At 40.2% G+C, this 26,186-nt stretch overlaps 2 protein-coding genes across 12 annotated transcripts in view; one reads left to right on the top strand and one right to left on the bottom strand.

Annotated features, from left to right (window-relative positions):
- The window catches only part of zdhhc17 (zinc finger DHHC-type palmitoyltransferase 17), a 46,356-nt gene extending 44,382 nt beyond the window's left edge, over positions 1-1,974 (bottom strand). Inside the window, exon 1 of the mRNA XM_034673430.1 lies at positions 1,853-1,974. Coding sequence (XP_034529321.1) covers positions 1,853-1,915 — 63 coding nt within the window. The 5' untranslated portion in view covers positions 1,916-1,974. The remainder of the gene's footprint in view (positions 1-1,852) is intronic.
- Positions 1,975-7,755: 5,781 nt separating this feature from the next.
- Positions 7,756-26,186, top strand: part of osbpl8 (oxysterol binding protein-like 8) — a 140,720-nt gene continuing 122,289 nt past the window's right edge. For 6 of the 11 annotated variants that reach the window (XM_034673253.1, XM_034673251.1, XM_034673249.1 and 3 more), the window contains exon 1: positions 7,780-8,135. The gene's annotated coding sequence lies outside the window, so the exon portion shown is untranslated. Of the gene's footprint in view, positions 8,136-24,515; positions 24,566-26,186 lie in introns of all 11 variants that reach the window. The other 5 variants (XM_034673252.1, XM_034673250.1, XM_034673245.1 and 2 more) reach the window with 2 other exon arrangements.

Below are 26,186 nucleotides of genomic sequence, written 5' to 3'. Positions count from 1 at the left end.
CCTACCTATATGAGCATGTGTCTGTGTTTCCTGTGCAGTTATGAATTAACCTACTGCTACTGATGCTTTAGATGACTAACTGTTCACTAACCCTAAACTTAGGAGTCATCTGGCAAAAAGAAAGGTAGAAAACTCATTACATTTTCTATTTTAAAGGTTTCATTTCAAGTTGAGCTACTATTTTTTTGATATTTTAACTATAATGGGTAAAATGTACAATTTTTAGATAACTTTAAAAAAAAAAAAACAATCTGGAAGACATCTCACGACCACCCAGGGGATCCCGACCCACACTTTGGGAACCCCTGCTCTAGTGAACCACAATGCTTCACAATAGAGAGTCAAAGCCTGTGTCCAAAATGACTGACAGTTTAAAAAGTCTCATGTGTGAACTGTGTGATCATTAAAAGTAAGAAAGAAAGAAGGCTACTTAATCAACTGCTCGTGTTTTATATGAGCAAATACAAGATGTAAATACTGGAGCTTTGTGACACATAGTTTATAATTAATTTGTAACACTCACAAGAGTAAAGGTAGGGTGTTCTATGGATGGTTCTTTATAATGCACAGGCTTATCTGACATTAAATCTCAAATCTTAGACTATGAATAGCAGAAGGCTGTTGTTGCTTCACACCATCATTGAGTTTTACATTCAACCAGATGTCATTGTGCTTGTTGAATTTGAAGCTTCAAGTCTGTCTCAAATTGAAAGAAAGCCCACAGAGTTTCATGTTAAACAGAAACCACTTCAGTTACCACAAGAGCAGTGTGTGAATCTGTCTGTCAGGGAGGTGTGACTTCACTTCAGGTGCATTGAGAGCATTACTTCCCTGTTATAACTCCTAACTTGTAAGAAAAGCACATGAGACACAGCACACACTGAGGATATTTTACTGTATTTTTATATTTCATCTCTTATTATTATTGTTATTACATATGATCTTATTTATATTTTCCTTTTATATGTATATTTCTAAGAAAACTAGAGTGTGTTGTCTTATTTTTTGCTTGATGTCATCTTTATTCTAATGTCCCTGCTCAGTTAGCTTGTGCTATAAGGTGTCAGTGTCCAAATGAAGCTCTCCTAGCTTACTTCCTTGAGACAATATGGGATAAATATTGCCCACACGTTGACTCCAGTTGCTCAATCACTCACTAAGATATCAAATGTGTATTATCAAAGCTGAAAATCGTACCTAATTACACATTTTCGACGGTATTATCTGATTTAACGAGACATGCTGAATGACAAATTGAACGCTAGTGAGAATCTCATCCAAGTGTAACGTCAGGGAAATGTTAGCTAGCAGTAAACGTTCAGTTTCCTGCAAATAACACAAATAAATACAATGATTGTGTTCTGTATTTAACATAGTGGATGTTTTCCTTTCGTTATTGTTTACACTAATGTATTATGGAGACCAGCTGCGTTAGAAATCCACACACACTTGACCCCAATCTCCATCATCAGAGCTAACAACCAACACTTCCAGCTAACGTCGTTACACTTTGAGGATTAAGCACTAATGTAGCTTTTTATTATTAAACACACAGCTCACACACACGTCTTCTATCTACATGAAGTAACTATCACGTAAAGCAGCAGCTAGCTTCACATTAACACGAACATCTGCCCAGTGTTAGCTCGCTCTGCAGCAGGAGGAGGGGGCTAGCGTTAGCACCTTTAGCCCCGTCAGCTACCTGCCACCCCCCACCGGTGCTTCTGCAGGGGGCATCGCACTTTCCACAACAGCAAGGAGACTCCACTCAGCCATCCACACACACACCAGCAACATTTGTTATGTGTAATTTATGTGCCCGTGCGAATGGTTGAAAGCCCGAGCACCGTACCTCAGGATGGAGAATAGGGACGCAGCCAGCTTCTTTCTCATATTCCTCCATAGCGCCGGCCATCTTGGTGGTGATGTTCGCTGAGCATTGTGGGAAAAAAGAGGCTGTGTAAGGGGGAAACAGGGGAGGAGGAGGAGGAGGGGGGAAGCTGTCAAAAACACAGATGAAGGGCAGGCCATATCACACAGAAGGTCACATAATCATACTACAGAACATGAATATAGACTACAGCAAAAAACACTGAACATCTATCTATCTATCTATCTATCTATCTATCTATCTATCTATCTATCTATCTATCTATCTATCTATCTATCTATCTATCTATCTATCAACCTATCTATCTATCTATCTTCGGTGCAATAGTACCATCATGATTCAGTTTTTGGATGCGTATGATCTGCTTATAAATCTACAGAGCCTCTTCAGTCCAGTATTTATATATTGTTTTTTTTACTTGTGCGTATGATAAAATGATCTTGTTTCCCAGAAGATAACAATATTGTGCACATAAGATAACTGACTTGTTCATACAAGTTAATAACGTGAGGTAAAGATAATAACTTGTTCCCACAAGATAGATTTATTATCCTCACAAGTTATTATCTTGTGCACACAAGATAATAACCCAAAACATCATTTATTTTTGTGAACAAGATAGATATATTTTCCTTTAGAAATTCAGCAGTTCTGTATAGATCTGAACATTAAATGTGTGAGTACAGCATGGAAGGTAAAAACATCATTGGAGACGAACAATTTGCTTACAGTTGCATACCTTGGTACCTTAAACCAGACAAAAACCTTGATGAAAGCAAACAAGAACATTGGTAAGAAGTTTGATAATCTCATTGTATCTCATACATTTTAATTTGTAATGCCTGTAATCATTAGTGGCAGAGCCAGACAGTTTTGACTTGGGTGGCCAAACTGGGGCACTGACTGTTGAAGGGGTGGCCAAGCGTAGAAACCGTTTGGGGCTTACCCCAAACCTAGGAGGGTTACTTCCAATAATCACATCTGCTTTAGCTTCTTTTTATAAAATCATTTTGAATATATTACATTTTTGTAGATTTCTAAAGTTAACATTAAAAATGTAACTGGACAGAGTGTCAACATTTAAATCTGCTGAACTGAACTCTTTAAGGACTCCAAATAAAAATGATTGTCCAAAGTCACAGCATCAACAAAAATAATATTCAAATCCACAGAAACTACTGTCTCTGCAGCTTGGTGAAACACAACAACACAATAGCTGATTTCAATATAAGTAATGCCTCTGACATGGCAAATAGCCAATCATGTTTAAGAATTTCAGTTTTCATAGGTGGCCATGGCCACCCCTGGCCACCCCCTGGCTCTGCCACTGGTAAGCATTGCAATGGGTAGATGTCAAATCAGACAACTGACAGCAAGGTGAAGAGTAAGCCTTCTTTCACCTTTTGCAGCATGAAACATAGTGAGTGATACATCTGACTATAAAACGAAAGCAGGATGACATTTTTGGTCTGAAATCACCACATCAGCCCTCAGCAAAGAGATATGAGGTATCATTATGTCCACAGAAGCTACCAAAATGGACTGAAACCGGAGCTTCATTTGGATTGGAAATGTGTGTGCCACTTGAAGCTTTTTAATTTTAGCTTTACTGTGATTGCACTTCAAGTGGGCAGTGTAGTAGAGCAGGCTCTAACAAGCTGTGCTCTGAAATCAGCTGGCACACATGAAACTAGCGTGCCAGCATATTAGCTTGTGCATACACTTTGCTGCACATCGTCACCCCTTAAATCATTCCTGATGATATGACTTAAATATTTTAGTGTGTTAACATCATTAAGGGTGTTTAAAGGCATCATCAAGACAAACACTTCCTCTTTATACTTTTATGGTGGTAACATGGTACTATTATATAGCACTTTTTACTATTCCCTTTTATCTTCATACAGTCATATTACATACCCATATTTATTTATTGTATTGCTTAATCCGTCATAACCAAACCATAATCACACCATGTCAACCTGCCACTGCTGTATCTTTTTTAATACTGCCTGTAATTACAACTATTTAAAGCATTTGTAACATTTGTATATATCTTAAATCTGTATTCTGTCTTTATTTATTTATCTATTTTTATTTTTACTTATTTTAATTTACTTATTGAAACTTATTTTCGATTATACTAATGTCTGGGTTAGTGCAATAACCTGAATTTTCCCCTGGCAACCTATAAAGTAATATCTTATCTTATCTTCTTTAATTCTTTATAAATGGCATCTGCCATGCTTCGTTCACTCTCAGGGCATATGGGGACGATGCACCAACTATCAACGCCCCGAGAACTATAATTAGCTTAGACTATACAGTTTGTACCCTGCATGTTGCTCTGATGGTAATGATACAGGGTATTTACATGATTTATGAGGGTCAAGAGTCCCACAGTGCAGTTTTGCCCCGGGGTAAGTTGGTTAATTTCACAACAGCTGGTTCAACCAGTCAGGCTCTGGAGTAAACAAAGGGTGTTCTGTGTTGTGGTCTTTGCTTTAGGTGTATTGTGCTTACTGCTCTGAATTTCACAATGCTTTCTATTTATTCATGGGCCTTCCTGACATTATGTATTTCTGAGAAAAAGCTAAAAAAAAAGTAGATAATTGAACTCTGGTTTTGCTTATTCGTTCATTTGTAAGTACATTCCACAAAGCAATACTGGAAATTTAATCTCAGGACACTCAGAATTGAGAAAAGATCAAATTATTGTAGATCTGTGCAGTTTCGCTTTTCAGAACAAGTACAAGATTTCCCTCGTAGACTTTGATAAATGCATCTGAAATACAATATAGTTCCACATTTGTACTTTAGGTTGATCAGTTTCTGCCATCAACCAATCAGCCTCTTAAAGCATTGCAAACTAAATTTGAAACAATGGAAATATTAGTAATGCCTGTGTATTGAGTTTGTTTGGAAGCAGATGAATGAGCTGAGACTGAGAATGTGAATTCATGCAGCCATGTAGGCTGCACAAGTATGACAGCCTGTGTGATCTTATTAAATATGCATGCACCCATAGTGCATTATGTACATGTCCAGTGTTTTCATTTATGTGTCTATCATATATCATGTGCCATCAGGAAAGGTCTGTCTTATATTGAATCATATTTGAATCACAAAACATGACTGACAGTAAGAAGGGAAAATTAAAGCACTTTAGAGAGAGCAGGATTCATTAGATAATTAAGGTAAGTCAGTTACACACAAGACAGGGTGAGTTTTAGTTGCAGGAGACTTTACATTGGAAAATGTAATAACACAAAAATAGACCAAAAAATAAAACATAACTTATTGGAAAATGGATAAATATAGATTGTATTCAGCTGATAATAATGCAGAACACAACATAATTAAAAGATTCAGGTCCTAGAGTCTGAACAGTGATAACAACAATAACATGATTACAAACATGGAGGATTTGACAGGATTAGATTTGACAGAAACAGTCTCTGGAAAGCAACATGGACACGCTGCAGTAACCCCTTTGTGCCTTTAGGTGGTCACATGCAAACACAAATTCACTGCACCACCATCAGCCACTGGATGTCACTCTCTACCCAACATACATGCTGCAGCTCTCTGACAGAAACAACTGAGACAGTTTTGAACAGATATTAATGTTACATTTTACGGTGCGCTTCCGGTGTTATCAAAGCCTCTAGTAAAACTATCAGGTGTGATTGTTCCACACAGACCCTGTTTTTGCAGAGTTCAGCACAATTAATCCTTAAATCGTGCTTCCTAGTATGTGTAGATGTTACATAATCATGCATAATATATTATCTGTTTTATAGTATATAATACATCAGTGGAAATGCGTTGTATTAAACTTTATGTTTAGATTGTTGTATCAAACAATGCAAGCAGTGTCATGGATCCTAATGGCTATCTCGTTAACATGACATCATTCATCTTCATTATTTACTGATTTGTTGTTATGTGGTGAGGTGGACTGAATTCAAATTGAAAGTATACTCCCCTGATCACGTGATTGTGATGCCCTGTCCAGTCAGACTAATCAGATGATCATGGAGCAGAAAAAAGGAAGAACTTTGTTATTCGTGAAGTCAACCACCTGAAGACCTAAAACAGGATATGGAGTGCACTGCCTTCAAAATAAAGTTAGGAGCAGACACAACTTTGGACTTCAGCACCATTTTTGCAGAAATGCAGAGACAGGATTTTGTTGACAACTAGAGATAAAAAAGTATGAGTGATATAAAAAACCAAGGGAAACAAATATCTTGGAGTTACTATTAATTAAACAATATATAACATAACCTGCATCCCTCTAAAACCAATAGCAATCAATGTTTACTAAGATTTAGATTTTTTAAAGTGATGAAGTTGTAAATCCAGATAATAGACATTTAAGAGAAAAAAAAGAAATGTGAAATGACATGTTTATACAGGTTTGTCACCAGTGTGTACTCATTTTTATTTCATAGTGTTGAGTGAACTCTTTGTCCTTAATTTTGAGTGCTGACTAAAAAACAACAGTCAATAAACTGAGAGAGTTTTCAAGTTTTCAAGGCAGGCTGAATTTGCATCAAAGATTAGTTTAATGTGGTGAGTTACATTTTTTGTATCATCAGCTGAAGGGTAAAGGAAAAATAATAATCAATATATCTGAATATATATGTGATATATGTTTTCATAATCATGGTGACAATAAGAAAAACTGTGTAGCTGCACATTGAATATTATTCCATCATGAATATACTGTAATAACATATTTATTAACATTACTCATGGTGAAGTAACATTACATGTGCAATAATACTTTTCATGTGTGACATTTCATGTTTGTTAAAATCATGCTGCAAAAACCTTTATGGTGGAATAACATAAATAATGCAACTATGGTTATAGTTTAAAGCCACTAACATGTACTGTTACATACATTACCGTGAAAAAACTTTTAAAATGTGAAATATTGATCCTGATGCAGCAACTAAAATGCACATAAATATTCACAGTGCAATTACACTGAATGTGAACAATTTTCCTGTAAGTTGCATTTTATATCCAAAGGTTCAATAATCAACCCTGAACTGACATATTATTCTTGTGTGTTTGATGAGCATGGTATATTTTGCAATTGTCCCCTGGTAGTGAAATACATGACTAATACTCAGCTATTTCATGAACACCGTTACATGAAGTGATATTGATGCTTTTGATAATGATATTGATGTTTTTGATAATGATATTGATGACATTGTTAATTTTGATGATGAAAAAAACAACAACTTCTAACTGTTTTTGGTTATTACTCACGCCGTCTCCCTTGTCCTGATCGTTGATTGTGTTGTACATCCTCTTCGGTGTATGTCACTGAGAACAGATACTTGGGCTACATAAGAACATAACACAACAACGACTGGTAATCACAGCTCAGGGTGAATTTAAATCTATTTAGGCAGCGTTAACAAGAGGGGGGTCTGGGGGACCTCACCTAAGAAATGTTGAGCATCTAACACTTAATTCCTGCATTTTCTTTTTTCTTGTCGATGTTGTAGATCTTTTTCTTTGTACATTTTCTTTAAAGTTTGTTTCTGCATTAAGCATCAAATCCTATGCTCATGAATGAGCTAAACATGAATTGTTTATTTTTATTTATTTATTTAACCTTTATTTAACCAGGTGAGTTAATTGAGAACCAATTCTCATTTGCTATTTACAGAAGCAAACATTATAAGCAAACTCATCCATGCTAATGCTGACATGCTGTTACATCTTTGTTCTGTCTTGTTTTTTGTGTGTATGTATGAGTATAGTCACTCTGCTTTATATATATTTTTTGCTTTATATCTTGAAAATTATAAAACAAAAAGTATTTATGTACCGTGGTTGAGTTTATTTTGAAAATATCAACCGGAAGTACCCGTTACCCCCTGTGCTTGCTCAGGTTTCCCTCAGACTCAGGACAGAACCGAGCAGGCGGGCTGCTGGCTAACAGGTTGGCTGAATATTGATGGTTTACAGTCTGTATAAAACTCGCCGGTCACCTAAAGTTCATTTGTAAGCATCCAGACTTTAATATCGGATCAACATGGCGCCGCTGGGCTGAGGAGGAGTCGAGTCATCACTAACTGAAGCTTCAGAAATCAACATTAAAGCGTCGTCAGCTAACAGTTAGCAGACAGACAAACGTCCCCGAGGAGGACAGACTGCATATTTACAGCCGAGAGCCCGGCAGACAACCTACCGGTGGACCCCCAGCGAAGCTAAGGTAAGCCCCACACATCTAAGTCAACCATGAAACAACAACATGATCAACCGCCTCCTTCAAGTGTTTATTTCTGCTAGCTTAGAGCTAACAGTCTGTGTGTGTTGACAGCCGTGACTCTGCAGACGGGCTGTGCGTTCTGTTATGTAATAAAGTAAGGTTAGCCTGAGCTGGAGTCTAGCTGCTTCTCCATCACCACATGCCTCCATCACATCCTCACTACTCTCCTCTCCAGTGTTTGTCCTTTCGAGGAAGAGTTATTTATTTACAGTGTGTAACATTACACTGTCAGCAGCCGTGCATGAAGGACGCGGTGTGCTCTGTAGGACAGTGGTGAGTGGAAAAACCCCCTTTCTGTAACCTTGGAGCATCACCATCAACATGCATGTGTGAGGTGGGTTTTGTTGTTAATATTAATGCCTGCAAGGGCTGTGGGGGTGATGTTAGAGGAGAGATTAACAGATGCTGAAACAGACTTTTAGTGCATTCTCCACTGCAAAGATTCACACTGAGTGAAGTGATTGATGGTGAAAAGACAGTTTAAAGAGATGTTCTTTTGTGCATATAAACAGGACAATAATCTAATAGATTAGAGGTACAAAGAGCTGGGCGATACTGAAAAAGATGTTATCATGATTACATTTTTCATATCAGTCAATATTGATAATTATCACGATAAATATCAAATCATTATTCCATATAAATTGAATGCAGATTTTTGCTCCTGAGTGAACTTTGAAGATGTCAGTCGGTTTGTTAACTTGTATCTGGATTTAGTTTTCTGATGAACTTCTTGAATCCATCATTTCTGACGGTGCTAACAGGAAGCAGGTCCTTTGTGTAAGATGAGATTTTTGCGAAGTTCCAGTTTGTAGTGCAGTGACTGCATTATGGTTATTCAGTGTTCAGTTGTCCTACGGTCACTGTGGACATTAAACGTGTTCGAAATGCACATGTTAGCATTGAAGGTCTTAATACTCGTTCACTGTCTCTACAGTGGATCCATTGGTGATAGTTGTTGCCTTGATCGGTTGATTCTGATGAAAATCAATTTGCATTTCCTTTTGACAGCCAGTAATACTTCAATATGAGGGCTGTAAGCTTCAATGTGTGTACAACTGTATTATTACAACTAGAATAATAGATAATAATAGAGAATATGAGTACATCTCTAGTTTGCTTTATTGTTAAAAGCTTTATCTCTGGATTTATTTTGATTTTAGTCAACAATGTGCTGAAGATTTGACAGCACTTAAAGGAAAAAGCGTATAGTTAGAATTCAGAGTTACAGAGTTTTATTTTATAGTGTTCAGCTGCCAGGTGAGTCCCTGTTCATGTCATGTCTGCAGTATCTGAGATAAGGCCCATGCTCCAGAGCTGATGTATGAACACGAGTGAGTAAAGGAAAAATGCTGAAGTGTAACCCGGGACTTCCACCAGATCTGTGTCCGGTCCATCTCTAATCTGCTAGGGTCCAGCTCTGTGCTCTCTTGTCCGTCAACACCCACCGGTTGCGTTTTCAGAACGGAGCAGGACCGCCCGGACAGCTGGAGTCCAGTTGTTTTGGTGTCTGACTTCCTGTCCCGCTCCATCTGCTCTGTTGAGGTTGATGCGTCGTGCTCCAGCATCTGGCAAAAATAGAAGTCTTGTGTATCTGATCAACAGAGCTCTGACCTGCTGGATCAGAGACGCAGCCGAAACACAATGGAGTGGATCCAGTGGAAGTTAACACATTGACTAGAATAGAAACCTATCAGATCTGGTGCTGTGACAGATTTGGAGAGAAACCGGACATGGATCCAGTTGAATTTGGCCCTAAGAGACGTTAGAAAGGTTAACAATATAAAACAAAGCATGGAGGAAATCCTCATGTAAGCGTCACAGTTTAAGTTCTTTGCTCATAAAGATTTCCTGTTGAATCTAGAGTCAAGTCCTTATTTTAACTTGTGAAATCTTCCAAGTTGTAAGACAGTGTCATCATGTCATGTGGTCTCTCCTCAGCTTGTCTCCTAAATACGCTTCTTTGTGTCCACATTATTCCTGTCCTCACACACATGATCCTCCTGCAGCGTTGCATGACATAAGCCTCCTCAGCCTCGGTGCTCTGTTACCACTTTCACCGAGTGGGAGCAGAAACAGGAGACTGACCGGCAATGAGAACTGTTCCTAATTGTGTCAGACAACTGATGCATCCGGCACATGCAGGCCTATTATCAGATATCTGATATCACATTGTGGAGAGATCCACGTGAGCCACCATTGAGCTTTCTCTTTCTCCCTTTGGGAATCAACTTGGATTATTTAGTCCTTTATTTTTCCTTCATTTGACCTCAAACACCAGCTTTCTTATCTTTCAGAGGAAAAATAAGGAAGTAGATTTTCTATCTATTCTACCTAATGTATCATTTACTTTGGACTACTGCCTCTCAGGAGAATAGGAATCGATTTTACTTGCGATCGCAGTTGATTAAACTCAATGTTAACTGGTCAATTTATTTCTTGTACCTGTGCCAACCTTTGCTCCAGCACATGCTGTATTTCCATGTTTTCCATCCTCTGCTTGTTTGCATATCAATCCCAGGCTTTCCGTGCAAAACTTTTGCTGAGGTGAGGCGTGCAATCTAGGGTCACACAAGCTACCAACTTATTTGCCAACCAAATGTAGTTTCCATTCTGCCCTTCTCCAACCACAGCTCGTCTCCTGCGCACTGCAATGTTGGACATGAGGCTCTGAATTTGAATGAAGACTCTTTGAGATGACCCGAGTTGTATAAATACTGACAGGAACACAACCATAGTTAACTTTGTTTTAGGATGTGGACTCATCATCACTTCTGCAAAACAGTCCTTTTATAACACATGAAGTCAACTCTTCTAAACTTTCTGAAGACTTGAAATCTTAAACTTCCAGCACAGTCATCCTCGCACTTCAGCTGGATCACCACCAGGCGACTGAAATAGCGTCCCACAATGCAACACTGTCAGATTTTCTGTGAATACAGCACATCAGTAAACTGGTGTTTTTATTCTTTTTAATATGGATGCAATTTGTAGGTCAAACTGTTCTTGTTATATCCTCATATAATATATACTATATATTTTTTGCTCTAAATCCATGCAGCATTTTCTGGTCTCAAAATATGAAACCCATTCGGAGGTGTTATAAATTCATTGAGCGTCCACTTGAAGAAACACCAGAAACCACATACACACCCATTCAAAGAAGCCGATCTCCAGAAAAAAAACTTGTTTACGCAACATTTCAGAAGATATTAAGATTACGAGTTCTTCCCAAATAAGGACTTGACTGAAAGGGGGACCACATAGCTGTTGGCTAGGAGGCTCAAACCCTGCCTCTTTACCTCACACTAGTTCTGTCGAACTACTCAGGTTGAGTTCAGTCTTACCAATATGGCTCCAGCCAACAATTGGCTTCAATACAGCGCTCAGGAACAGATGGGTGACGTCACGGATACTACGTCCATTATTTATAGTCTATGTGTAAATCATATGTACTTTGCTTTAAAACAACTCCAAAAAACCAAGGTGACATCACCATATTTATTATTTAGGATTTAAAGTTCACCTTTGTGGAGCAGTACTCAAGGTTTTTCTTTACTTTTATTGAACAGGTGTTTAAAACCATCCGGAATAGAAGCAGACTAGCATCCTGTTGATTAATGTGTCATTTCTGGAATTTTTTGGAATTTTTCCAACACATACAGAAGCTTCTGTGAGGTTGGCATGTGAAGTTGTGTTCATATATGACTTACAAATGACACACTACTCTTACAAAGTGAATATTGAGCAGCAACATGCCAAATGTTTTGTACTCAGTCAAATTTACACTTTCTGTTTCTCAGTTTAGACTGGAAAGCTGAGGGAAACAGGGATTAGGGGGGAGCATTTACCTTGAGATGCACAGTCATATTAATAAGGCTGATTAATTATGCCAAGTGCCCGGCAACATGATTCAAGGGGAGAGGCCCTCTCTGTGAACACTCACCATTTTAAAAGACCTTGTCTGCAACAGAGTGCTTTGATAATATATTCCTGCTCCATAAATAAGTCTGTGCCGCTATATACATTCGTCTGTTCAAAGATTAGACGCATGCTTGGGACAGGAAGAAGTCTTTCAGGGTGGAGTCTTGTGTGTCCACAGTAGTTGTCATTTGCACTTTATTGTTTTATGTGTTTGTTTGCACATGCATGGAAACTCAGCAGCTGGTGATGAAAAAACAAGTAGGGCAAAATGTGCTGAGCAGGTTTTATTGGTATCATTTTCAGTTTGCCAAGCACAGAGCTCTTTGTCAACACCTCCCTGTTTAATCATCTTTATATGTACACGCTTCTCTTTGTGTTGTGTCTCTCTTATTTCAGTTGTTTGGTTAATCTTGTCAGGGATTCAGTCGCAAAGACAAAGACATGAGGAAGTTAAATTAAGACAAATTAAACATTCAATGGAGGAGACAGTCAGCTTGCAATGTTCAGAAAAGTAACAGAATATATAAAATCAAACCCTCTAATTTAACCGAGGTCACCCGGACAAAGCAGCAGGAGAAGTCTGAATGAAATGAAAGAAATGTCCCTGTGCTGCCGCTCTGAAAGAAAGTCTGTTTTGTGATTCAGAGTCACCCTGCCTAGCTCGGGATGGTGTCTTTGTCCATTCCCTCTCCCAGCATAAAAGACGGCCCCAGACATCATCAGCTCTTTTTTTGAGCAGGTGACTCAGCAGCAGCAGCAGCAGCAGCAGCATGTGGAGAACCTAAGAGCAAACCAGGTAGATTTAACAAGGCGGACTAAAAATTCCCTTGAAGACCTGCGACCACTCGATGTGTCAAACCCTTTCATATCCAGGAATCCAGAAGCCCCTTGGAGCTGCACTATATATTGGATTTAGCTGACCTGCTCTTTGATTTTAGGCATCAGCATCAGGCTGTTGAAAAGAAGATATCGATTGGCCACTACTGTGAACTAGAGCTGGGCGATATTGAAAGAGATGTTTTCGTGGTGCTGTTTTTCATATTAGTCGATATCGACAATTATCGCGATAAATATATCAAATCAGTATTTCATTTAAGTTTAAAGTCAGATTTGTGGTCCTGAGTGAAAGTTGAAGAGGATTTGTATCCAGATTTAGTTTTTTGATAAACCTCTTGAATCCATAATTTTTTGACAGTGCTAACAGGAAGCAGGTCTTCTGTGTAAAATGAGATTTTTGTGAAGTTTTAGTTATATTTTTCAGATAATCTCCATAATTTTCCCTTTAAGAATACGAAGGGTTATGTGCAGAATGATATTGTTTCCCACGGTACAGTGAATGCATCACGGTTATTCAGTGTTCAGTTGTCCTACAGTCGCATTGTGGACATTAAACGTGTTTGAAATGCACAGCAGAAGTTGTCTCTGTGCGCTTCCTTTACCCACATCCTAAAGTACATTTAATGAAGTGTATTAAGTTAATAGTTAAAGCAGAGTCAACTCAGTGTCAGTCTAACGACTCTGCTTTGAGCTGGTAGGTTTTGAGTTTTCTTCAGTGTCGCTGTCTCTCGTTTCAGCTGTGTTTACATTCCGCTCTGAATATCTTTAAGCCCCGCCTACCTCTCACCCTGAAACATGATTGGCTGTTCAATGCCATCTACTTCAACTTCTGTATGATGTTGGGTGGCAACTAGCGTTTAAGGCTCATTAGTGCTAGGGATGGGCATTTTAAGCAAAAATATATTCGCTAATCATTAGCATCTATTCAACGATTATTCAAATAAATCCCCCCCACTGACAGCGTCTGTCTCGATCTTTACGTCCGTGTTTCTATGACCCAGCGTGGCGTGTTTGTTTATATTTTACAGTCATGCTCAGTCTCTGGAAATACGTGTGTAGTAGTGTTAGATTCAGAAACAGAGAAAATCGCTGCAACTGTGTTCTTCTTCTTTTGCTATTTCATGCAGTTAGCATTTTTCTTCTTCTTCTGTTACTTAACATAGTTTGCAAACAGCTCTAAGACGCTCTATAGCCAACGTCTGGCTGGAATATCGTATTACAACCAGGCACCGGTAAAAACAATAAAGAATTGTACTTTTAAAATTAGAAAATATTTGAAGTAACTCTTTGATTTTTATATTTGAATATACAAAAATCATTGCCCCTCCCTAGTTAGCGCACCCTCTCTTTCCAGTGGTTGGGGGGTGTAATTACAGGTTTATTTATATCAATTTTTTATCTTACATTTTTTCTATTTATATTGAGAAAAATTATATCATGATAATTATCGTTATCGAATTATCGCCCAGCCCTACTCACAGTATCATCATATCGTGAGTTGAGTGTGTCATTACTGATTGATTGCTAAAAGTAAGACATTGTTGAAGAAGACAAGCTTGCTTATAAAGAGGACTAAACAAAAGACAGTTAATGCCCTTTTTCTCAACTGATACCAGCTGAGCAGAAATCAAGTTACTGTAAAGAATGCACTTAATCCCTGAAACACAGTCACAGTCCTCAAAGGGCTTCACAGCACCCCCATCATGATGTAATGAAACAGCCTCCTCACTTCCAGTATCTCACTGAGCAAATATTCACCTGCCAGTCCCAAACAGCCTCTTCCCTCTCTGCCCACAGACTGTAACACTATTAGGAGATAGAACAAATTTGGAGGCTGGTGCTTCAGTGCTGTGTAATCTTCCCAGCTGGGACAGTCAGGCCACTGGCTGCGCTCGGGCTGATTGGATGCATTTGCTCCGACTAATGCCAGATGTGCTCCAAGTGAGGGAGCTGCATCTTCCTTCTAGTCAGAGTGGATTTATACAACAGCAGCACACAAATCAGGTTACCCTCTGGTCTGCTTAGTTCAACAGTCTTTATTATTCTACATGAAAGGTTAGTTAAGGCTTAACCAATGAATACCTCTGTTTTTATCACAATGAGACCACATTATTGTGTGTCTTTCCTTTTATTGTGTCCGCCCCCCTTCTTTTGGAGGAGCCCGGCTACCTTGCTCCATCAAACAGAATGAGCAAACATTTAATTTGCACCTGTCTCCTGTGATGAAAGGCTTTAGTTCAGCGTGGTTTCTTGTGTCAGTCTTGCACCGCGTCCGTCGCTGAGCAGGATTTGTTGTTTGATAAGGGAGCGTGGGCGTGTCAGACCCTTTATGAGCGTCTCAGTCTATTAACTTCAGTGTCAGCCTGCGTCAAGCCCCCAGAGGATCACTTCAAGAACCTTATTATTGTTCTCAGGAACTATAGATTCCTCTTGTATAACACAGAGATGTGTTGTTTCCATGGCTGTTATGATGCACAAAATCCAAAGACAAAGGTTTGGTACATTGACTAGAATCCCTTCTACTATTGATTCATGATATTCTTCATTTTTATGTGTTCAGCAGACTCAACCCGAGACCAAATCGTGACTTAAATCATGTCACACCTGCGTCTTCATAGATGTGGAGCTTCAAGGCCACAGGCTTTGATGTCTCTTTCCCCTTGACACTGAAACATGGTGCTCTGATTGATATCTGCACAGAGAACATCTGATGTGAATGATCAATCCATCACTGAGCTGCAGCAGACAGATCCTGACATATTTCTCCATCTTATTCAAGTGGCTCGTAGAGGACGGATTGATCGCTGAATCATTGAATATGTGGTTTTGTGCCATGCCTTGTTTTCCAAAATAAACCACAACACTTCTTTTAAGGAATTATAGATTCCTTTAATGTTATAGAATCACAGTCTAAGCAAGGCAGGCTGCCCCAAAGTGGAAAAATAGGCCATTACTTGCTTGTCGGTTCATGCCAGAATGCCAACAAATGCAATCTGATGAGATCAATGTATCTGGTGTTAACTTGATGATGATAGCTTCAAAGCCCATTTGTACAGCAAAGAATTTTTGAACTGTCCACTGAAGTGGATAATGCTAATATCACTATACAACGATCATGATCATAACAAGAAACTGCATTATTTGATGTTTTTACACGTTTGAATTCTCATTAACTTAAGAAACAGTGTAAAATTCACAGTCGGGATTCTTTTTCCCATAATAACCTGCTAACCATACTAATCCCTTTCGTATTTTGGCTTGAAATGCCCATCCTTAGTAGCTAGTGGCATGCTACCGGGGCGTGTTTCGATCTCGCTGTCACTCCCAATATTTACGTTCTCCGTCTCTCAGCCGGATGCTGCCTTTGTGAATCACGCAGTGTCTCGTGAGAGTTGCATTCACAGTGGCCTCGGATTTCAGTGTGCTGTAATGCAAGCACACCAGTTTGGTGGGTCTCATACTGCAGAGCTTTAAAACAGATTCTGAGTTTTACAAAAATGCTAGCTGGATTAAGTTGAATGGAATAAACATAAAACACATTTTAGTATATTTTTAGTTACTTATTTCTGTCAAATGTAAAACACCCAGCATGCTGCTCAAGTCTCTTTTCTCTTGTGCAACTATTACGTAGGCAAACACAAGTATCACATCGGGACTTGGTATCGGCAAACATTCAATCTTAAAACGTTGGATCAGGATCTGGGGCCAAAAAAGCTGATCGGGACATCCCTACAAAAAACAATCTGCCTGTGACATGACAGTCCCTCCCTGTTAAAGATATGAACCTGATCTGCTTTATGATGGGATTGTGCTTTTGATGTGCGATCAGGGTTGAGTTTCTACTTGCCTTTGAACTGAATAGAAGCATTACTCTGCAGATGTTGTATAACACAGTGAAGGCAACACGTTCTTTGGAGATGAATCAACGATCTGTCAAGTGCTGAGAGAGGTTTCTTCATCTTTGTTAAACTTACTTAACGATGAAAAACCTGAAGAATCTTCAGGACTGTATGTTCTTCTGAGCTGGTCGAGACCTTCTTCTCTCATGATTCAGATCTGGGCCTTGCCCTCTCTCAGGAAACTTGCTTTGCTGCATAACTATCATTACAGCCATTTGACCTGCAGGAGAAACCACTTCCCCAAAAAGTGACTCAGCTCATTAGCTGCGTCATGAGAGCTTATAGCTGGGCCTGTAGGTGTAGCCTTTGACCACACCTAGGATCGTCCTGAGGGCATTACAGCGCTGCCACAGAACACTTACAAGAGGAGACACAGAGCAAGAGCGCTGCATGAGATATTGGCAGGTTGTGCAGATTGCAGAGACCTTTTTCTTTGAACACAATGGAATCAAGGGAACTCTAGTATGCCTTTCTATTGATTTATTACTGACACATGCACCTTAGGCTAACATTAAAAAGGTGTTTAAATTTGGGAACAAAGACACATGCAGGAAACAAAGAGAAACATGTTCTTAAAGGAATGAAGGACTAGACATTTTAATGTTGTGTTTCCAGGGTTTGAAAAATGCTTGAATTTTGGGTCTAAGTTCTTGTAAATGCTTGAAATTGTAATCATATATTTCACAATTAACAGCAATCTGACTCATCAGATCCATTCAATGGAGAGAAATAAAATAGTCAAATGTAAAAAAAATAAGCGCTCTCCCTGATGGGCTCGCATGTGTGGCATGCTGTCTGCTGTCATGTGTGACGTGACGTCGCCCCCAAGAGGACAGTTCGACACCACGTTAGCCTTACAAGGTAATTAGCCTATTTTTTGTTGATGCTGACTGCCTGTTTATGCTACATGCTAGGCATGTGTGATGAAGAAGCACTGTGCCATATAACGTGTAGGTGGTGTAATGATTCCCAGCAGCCATACCGCTGTCACCCGTGGGGTTTTTGTAGCTCGGGGCAGGTTATGGCATGACCGTGGTCGGTTGGCGACATACTCGTCTAAAAAGTACCAAGTCGTGCCTGAGCCGGCGGCCGCGGAGTGGGAGGCTCTCCCGCTAGATACGAAGGCATGACACAGTGTTTCTCATCGAGACCTGTCACAGACCGATCACGTCATGCGTTGACTGGCCCCGAGCTACAAACACCCCGCGAGTGACAGCGGTGCGGCCGCTGCTTGTGTCTGAACATTGAAGGCTTATTAATAACAGTATCAATAACAATATCAATTTTAAAGGTGACACATCACGCTTTTTTCATCAATATATATTGGTCTAAGAGGTCCCCAAAACATGTCTTTAAAGTTTATGCTCAAAAAAACACTTTGAAATCAGATTTTGGCATGCCTGAAAAGTCCTCTTCTTCATTCCTCATCAGAACACTCCGTTTTCTCTCTGACCACGCCCCCTCAGGAAGTGGATGTGGCCTCGGCTCTCCAGCACGTTGATCTAATGTTAACATGTTGGCTGAATATACACGGCTGCTCAGAGATCACGTTTCTTCAACCCTCTGAATCTGATCCTGAATCTGATCCTGACAGAGAGGCGCCTGTAGCAGGACCTTTCTGAAGGATTGGTCATAGATTTAGTGTTTCTTGTTGTTTTATTTGTCAGTATGTCGACGTGTGTCTTGGTACACAGCTACAGCTACAGCTACGACATGTAGCTATTTGGCTATGCTAACTAGCGCTAGCACTTTTCCATGATAAATAAAAATCATCCACTAGATCTTCAAATCTGCAAACGTGGGGAGTAAAACCGACCTTTGTGTTTATTAAGACAGCCTACAACTAGCATGCCTCCCTCCTAAGCTCCTTGTTAGCACACGTGTGCAGGGAATGAAAAACGGAGGAGGGGTTGAGTTGTATTTTATACAGTCTATGGGCTGAACAAGCTCCGAGCTCTGACTCCGTGACAGACCGGATATTGTTGTGACGTAACAAAAACACAGAAGTCTGAAACGGCTCCTTTCACACACATTTACAGAAAGGTGGAGAAATCAGAACAGGGGCAGAATGGATTTTTTTCATTCTCAGGGGATTTGCAGACATGCCAGGGAAACATATTTCAGGTAGAGAACCAATAAAAAGTCGATTTTGCATGATATGTCACCTTTAACAGAAAGTAGATGAAAAAATTAAACAAGTTTTTCTTAGAAAAGCATCAGACTGATGTGCCCTGTTAAGGTCTTAAAATGACATGACTAAAGCTGATATGATTCCGCCCACCCAGTGTAAATCTTCATGCCTCTCTAACTGTATGCCTTGAAAAGTAGTACTAGAAAAGTTTGAAAATTGACCTTAAAAGTCTTTAAAGAACTTGAATTTGACCATGAAAAAAAACGTACGAACCCTGTTAATAACTGAACTGAACTGAGTCTGTCGTCATATTCCTGTGTCCACTTATTCAGACCCAAAGAAACTGAACATGTAACCATTGACAGTGCAGCTTTACGTCTCACCCCAGGTTTTAGTGTTGATATTTTCAAGTGTTCTGATTCACGTCTTCAGACTCCAGAGTCTTGTGCACAGCTGCAGCTCTTTGATGAGCTTGACTCAAACAGAGAGCTGGGGATGATTCATGTTACTGCGCTCAGTTATGATACAATTTCATAGTGTCGAACAGCGCATAATGGATGAAGCCGTGTTGTATCCCCCAGGTCTGTGGACTGCTGCTTTAAAGCCTCAAATGTGCCATTATGGTTGTAATCTCGTGGAGGTGCACCAATCAACCGGCTCATGACCAGAATCAGACCATTTTCAGCTGTGAGCGGCTGGTCCTGTGGCAATCTGAGATTCACACACAGAAATGTTTCTTTCAGTGACACACACACACACACACACACACACACACACACACACACACACACACACACACACACACACACACACACACACACAGCTGGCAGTAGTGGAGTGAGGTGCCCATCAGCAGAGGTGAAAAAGCATTGAGCGACAGGAGCCTAGAACAAAGACCGTGTCCTGGCACAGTCATTTTGTCCAGGCATTAAATATAATGTTCAGATGCACCGAGACACTCTGAACCTGCTGAGGACTCGTTCGTATCAGACAGCTGCCACTATGTGCTCCTCTGGGACTGGAGGAGTGTGCTACGTTAAAAAATTGTGTAGTTATTTCTCCTTTAATATTCTTTGACTGTGGTCGTCGCTTAAATGATAAAAAGTCAGGGTGTAAGTGTGTGGTGAAAAATGTTTGACATGCAGAAAGTTCTATGGATCCAGTAGAATATAATTAGTCTGCTTTAAAGGAAGGCATTTTCTAGATGGGACCAAGTAGCAACCTCCGGTCTCAAAATATGAAGCCCATGCAGAAATGTTATAAACTGCAGTTCATCAAGAATCCACTTGAGGCTAGCTGCAGAAACACCAGAAACCACATACACACCGATTAAAAAAAAAGACGATTTTGGGGCGCTGGTGGCCTAGTGGTCTAAGCGCCCTACATACGGAGGCTATAGTCCTCGTCGCAGGGGTCGCCGGTTCGATCCCGGCCGGTCGACCATTTCCTGCATGTCTTCCCCCACTATCTACTCCCCACATTTCCTGTCCATCTTCAGCTGTCCTATCCAATAAAGGCAATATATATATATATATATATATATATATATAAATAAAGACGATCTTTGCAGCAGAAATAAACATGTTTACAGCCTGGTTCAAACGGTCACGGTTTGGGTCTGAATAGCTCATTTCTCTATTGGCACACACTGTACGGGGGGGAGTGGGGGGAGTTTTGACCAAATAAGGACATGCCTGACTTGATTGACAGGTGGAACACTGTAGCTTTTGGCTAGTAGTGATGGGTATTTCAAGCCAAAATACTATTCGATAATCATTGGCATATATTCGACGATTATTTGAATAACCCCCCCCCGACACACACTGAAACACAGACACACAGAAACACACACACACACACACACACACACACACACACACACACACACACACACACACACACACACACACACACACACACACACACACCTGTCCCATTAACGTGCCGTTTGTATGGCAGTCACGTTAACCAGCCGGTTAACTGGACATACATGTGCAGTAGTGTGAGATTCAGAAACGGAGAAAATCGCTGTGACTGTCGCTAATGTTTTCTTCTTCTTTTGCTATTTAATGCAGTTAGCATTCTTCTTCTTCTGTCTCTTATGGTTAGCAAACAGCTTTAAGACGCTCTGTGGCCAACGTCTGATGGGAACACTGTATTACAACCAGGCACTGGTAAAACAATGAAAAATTGTACTTTTAAAACGAGAAAATATTTGAAGTAACTCTTGATTTTTACAAAGTGAACGTATATTTGAATATTTGAAAATCCCTGCCCATCCCTATTGGCTAGGAGGCTCAAAGCCCGCCTCTTTATGTAACACTAGCTCGACAGAAGTTAGGTTGTGTTCAACATTTCCAATATGGCTCCTTTCGAGGATTGGCTTCAGAAACAGATGGTTGATGTCACGGATACTACGTCCATTATTTATACAGTCTATGGGATTGACTCTCTTCTGAAACGAGCATCAAGTGTTCATTTGAGGAATTGCATTTCTGCCATTGCTTTATTGTCCAGCCCTAGATATTGCTGCTTGATTACCCCAGAAAGTAATCACTTGCTGTTGTGATCAATGCATAGGCACTATCTTCTGACAGGTGTTTGCACTGTCATTGTACTGACGGCAGAAGTCTCCAAACTCACCTCAGAACTAGCTGTTCTAATCCCTTCAGGCACAGCTGAACCCTGAGGGGGGAAAGGGACTGTGGCTGTGACGTTACTTCCTTCTGACAGCTGCATTGTTCCCACGTAACATCCACTTAGTGTGTCACTCGCAGATCTTTACAAGAAAAGTGCACAGAATCCAGATGCAGGTGATTTAGACGAGTCATGGTGGAGGAAGCTGAATGACGAGCTGACATTTAGCACTTGCTCAGTAAATGTCTCTCCTGTATCCCCTGCGCTTTAAGTGGCTTTATAATACCGCTGATTCCCTTGAAGTGCTGGGAAAGCAAATCAAAAGAACATGTCAATACAGAGGTTAATTAAAAGAATGTGTCTGCTGCTCTGTTCATCAAAGACTCAAAAGTCCTCTTTAGAGATGTGTTGTTAAAGATAAGTTTGACTTTTATCTCTTATTTCCCATGTGTGGCATCCATATAAACATGTCTTTGTCTTTTGAAAATTCCTCTCTCCTTATCACCGTGTAGATATGTTATCTCTGTGGGCTTATCTCTCCACCTTCTGTTCAGGTCGGGCTGGCTTCACTGAGTCACTTGGCCTGGATTTGGACTGATAATTGCTGTTATTTGTGGAGGAGAATGCCTCAACACAAAGCTTTTTTACTTTAAGGTATTGTTGGAGTAATAAGCCTCAGGCTCTACCCTTTATCTTGTTTTAAACTCAGAGTGTGTCCCACTTACAGCAAACTAACTCCACATGACAAGTTTTGGGTCTTTGTCGCTGTCTTCATTCTCGTTAATCCCCTAGAAAATGACTTTTCATTGCAGTTGTTTAATCTCCTCACATGGCCAGACTGATTCTCCATCCAGCAAGGTCAGATGAGATCCCCCGGTCCCTCTTTCGAAAGCTCATTAGCCACCAATGTTCTTGTTAGATGTTGGAAATTGCTGAGAGGGATCTGACGTTAGCTACAAGTGGAACAGGAACCTGAACTCGCTAAAAATAAAATCACAAACTTAAAACACTGCTGAAACCCCGGCCTACCAAACAAGCTAGATGGTGGAACTTGTTCATTTGGATCAACCTTCACAGTCCAAGATTTTTTTCTTGCACTTATCTTTTGGGAGCATTTAATGCGATATTGTGAGATGTTCTATAAGAAATTCTCAGTCATTTGCAATATCATAATACAGATCCAGATTACTCAATTTGCAAATTGGCCAACACCAAATTCTAATCTAACAACAGTAGTATTGAAAATACAATTTCAGATGTTTGTATAAGAGATGTCCGTGTTTAGATGACTGAATAATTCGATGATGTTACCCTCATTGAGCACAAGAATAACCAGTTGTGTTTGAACTAATTAATATTCTTATTATGGTAAACCTGAAATGCCAGTCGCCATACCTTGTTTGTTTTGGAGACAAAGAAACCACTGCTGATATTTAATTTCCCCTCAGGAACATTGAATAGGAATCCATTAATAACAATAACCCAGGACTTCCACCAATAGACTGTATAAATAATGGACGTAGTATCTGTGACGTCACCCATCTGTTTCTGAAGGGCTGTTTTGAAGCCAATGGTCAGAGGCAGCCATACTAGTGTGATATAAAGAGGCGGGCTTTGAGCCTCCTAGCCAACAGCTACAGTGTTCCCACCTGTCAGTGAAGTCAGCTGTGCCTCTCATAATGGAAAACCCGTCACCTTAATATCTTTGAAATTGCAGCATTATAAAAAAAATTCACCCACTGTACAGTGTGCCGATCGAGACATGAGCCATTCAGACTACACTCGTCTTTTGAACCAGGCTGTAACACGTTTATTTCTGCTGTAGAGATCGGCTTTTTTGAATTCGCGTGTTTGTTGTTTCCGGTACTTCAGGAGCCAGCCTCTAGTGGACACTCGGTGAACTGCAGTTTTTAACACTTTGGCTTAAATTCTCGTGGCCGGAGGTTGCTGCTTGCTCCCACCAGATCTGGGTCCGGAGTCATGTGACCGAGGTTTTTCCTGCGGTAATTAATCTGCGTTGTTGTTGTAGTTAAGTGAAATATGATCTGGTGATAACACAGAGTGTTTTATTCTGAAAATTAACCGGATGTTTTCATTTTGTTTTGGTGCCTTACTTCCTGTCCCGCTCCATCTGCTCTGTTGAGATTGATGCGTCGTGCTCCGGCAATAATAGAAGTCTTGTGTATCTGATCAGGAGGATTCCGACCTGCTGGATCAGAGACGCAGCCGGAACGCAATGGAGCGGATCCAGTGGAAGTTAACACATTGACTAGAATAGAAACCAGAAATCAGATCAGCTTGCAGCCCCTTGGGACAGATCTGTTTTATGAAACTGATTTATTTAGTAGAAGCTGAATAATTTACACTTAGCACTGAACTGAACTTTTTCTAACATGACATCATGAGTTGCTCTTTTCAATGTGTGGCAGCAAAGATCTGAATGCTCTTTCCTGTCAGCACACCTGATAGTCTGGGCTTCTGTTTGGGATATTGATAGATCATTTATTTGTCATGTCACAGATTCATTTTTTGGGGGATTGATAGATTACTATTCCTGGTCTGGTGCATAAAGTGGCATGCATGTTTGAGTAGTAGAATTCTTATTCTGGGCTTGTGTGTGTCTGTGTGTGTGTGAGAGAGGGCACAGTCAGGGTCCTGAACTCTATTACACTAAGGTCACCTCCAGCAGGAAGTGTTTCTCAGTGAAGCTTTCCTCCTCCGTCGTTGTAAACACACAGAGGGAGCTCTCGCTGCTGCTCCGACACCGGCAGCCTTGCAGCGCTAGCCTACATTTTGGAGGAGGGGGAAGAAAAAAAATTGGTGATGTCATCTCTATGTCTCTCTCCCTCCCTCTCTCTCTCTCCCTCTCTCTATCTCTCCCTCGCCCTCTCTCAGAGGCTGTGTTGTGAATGTAATGGTGCTTTCTGCTCCCCGAGCTGCATGAGGTAGGTCCTTCATTCACCTCTCTTTGCGCCCTCTTGCACGTGTGCATGCTGCATCTCTCCAGCTGTCTCCATCAGTTCTGTGTAGAGACGTACCTGCCTGTGGTTTGAATGGATGTTGTTGGATAGTCTCACTCTTGAGGCTTCTTTCCTGTGTTTTCACGCTCTATATGTGTGAGGAAGGCTCCGGTAGGGTGACAGATGCTAATACATTTAGGTCACATCGCACACATGGCGTGATGATGTGTCCTGATATCAGGCGAGCAACTCCGAGCATGTCTGCTGGTGTCAGACTGCAGATAGACGTGAAATCCCAGACGGAGACGAGGAGGTGAATCATACTTGTCCAGCTTCTGACTGCACTGATCATGTAGATTTGATGACTCCAGTTCTGTCACTCAGCTCAGCCGGTTTTCCCAATGCATGAGGTCGTTCTGGGGTCACAGGGACCGTCTGCTTCTGCGACCTTTGCACCTCCTCGTGATGTCTGTGAAAACCTTCAAAGAACGTAGGAAATTTAGGAGATGTGTGCTGGCATTTTAGCCTCCTATCTTTTCTCTCGTTCCTGTTATGCAAGAGGTATCATACACACACAAACTGACACATATTATTCAACTCAGGCTGTGTGCGTCATGCTTTTTCACTGTGCCTCTCTGAAGTGGAGCCAGGGCTGACTTCTCGCTGTGATTTTCCTCTCTGCCTCTGTAGCAGTGATGGTTTGGAGCGAGTTAAAAAGCCAAGCAGCTGCAGCATTTCTCCTGTAAAGGCATTGAACACTCTGAGGTCACCACAGTCTCCTTGACACCTCCAGAGTTCACACCTTCCTCCTCCTCCTCCTCATCAGCATTCCCATCCACATGTCGCTCTGATGGATCCGATAAATGGATGTTAGTGAGCACTGAGTCACCTTGCTGCGTTTAAGAGAAATACTGTGTTAATTTTGTGAGGGGACACTTGCCTTTCTCCCAAAGCAAACACGTATTTTAGGAAATCAAGAACAATACAAAATAAATAAACAAGACGCAGGAACTCTTTTTTTAGCACAAGGAGGCAATAATAACCCTCATTATATAACCATGAATCACATTTATTTACACAATAATAGTCCTGTCTTTGGTTGATTGCAGTGCATTGTGTGGTTGTTCTGGTGTGCTGCGTATGATACAGCAGCAATGGCGTGAGAATCTGATTTAATTGATTGCATGCAGCTTAAAAGACAACATGCCATTGATTCTTACCACTGAAGTGCAGCAGCGTAATTCAATTTGAGGGAAGTAACATAAAAGAAGAAAATATCAGTTAGAGGAACATTTCAAGATAATTTTTCTGATTCGATATTTCCAAATTCCAAAACAGAAAAATATATCATATTTATAGCCTATTTTATTGTCATCCATCTATTTATTTATTTTTTATTTATATTTTGGGGATTTTAATTGAAAAAAATATATATATTATTATTTTTATTTGTTTATATTTTCCCATTGTCATTGATCTTTTAATAACTATTTATTTTGAAATAGTTAAAGTTAATTTACAGAAGAACCACCTGAGATTATTCCCTTTTTTATTTTTTATTTTTTTGATATTTCTGGGCTTTTTTTTAGCCTTTATGATTGGACAC

This window comes from Notolabrus celidotus, chromosome 21 (assembly GCF_009762535.1).
Source record: "Notolabrus celidotus isolate fNotCel1 chromosome 21, fNotCel1.pri, whole genome shotgun sequence".
Lineage (NCBI taxonomy): Eukaryota > Metazoa > Chordata > Actinopteri > Labriformes > Labridae > Notolabrus > Notolabrus celidotus.
Note: the sequence above shows the minus strand (reverse complement) of the source record. Positions and strands in the feature narration are given on the sequence as shown.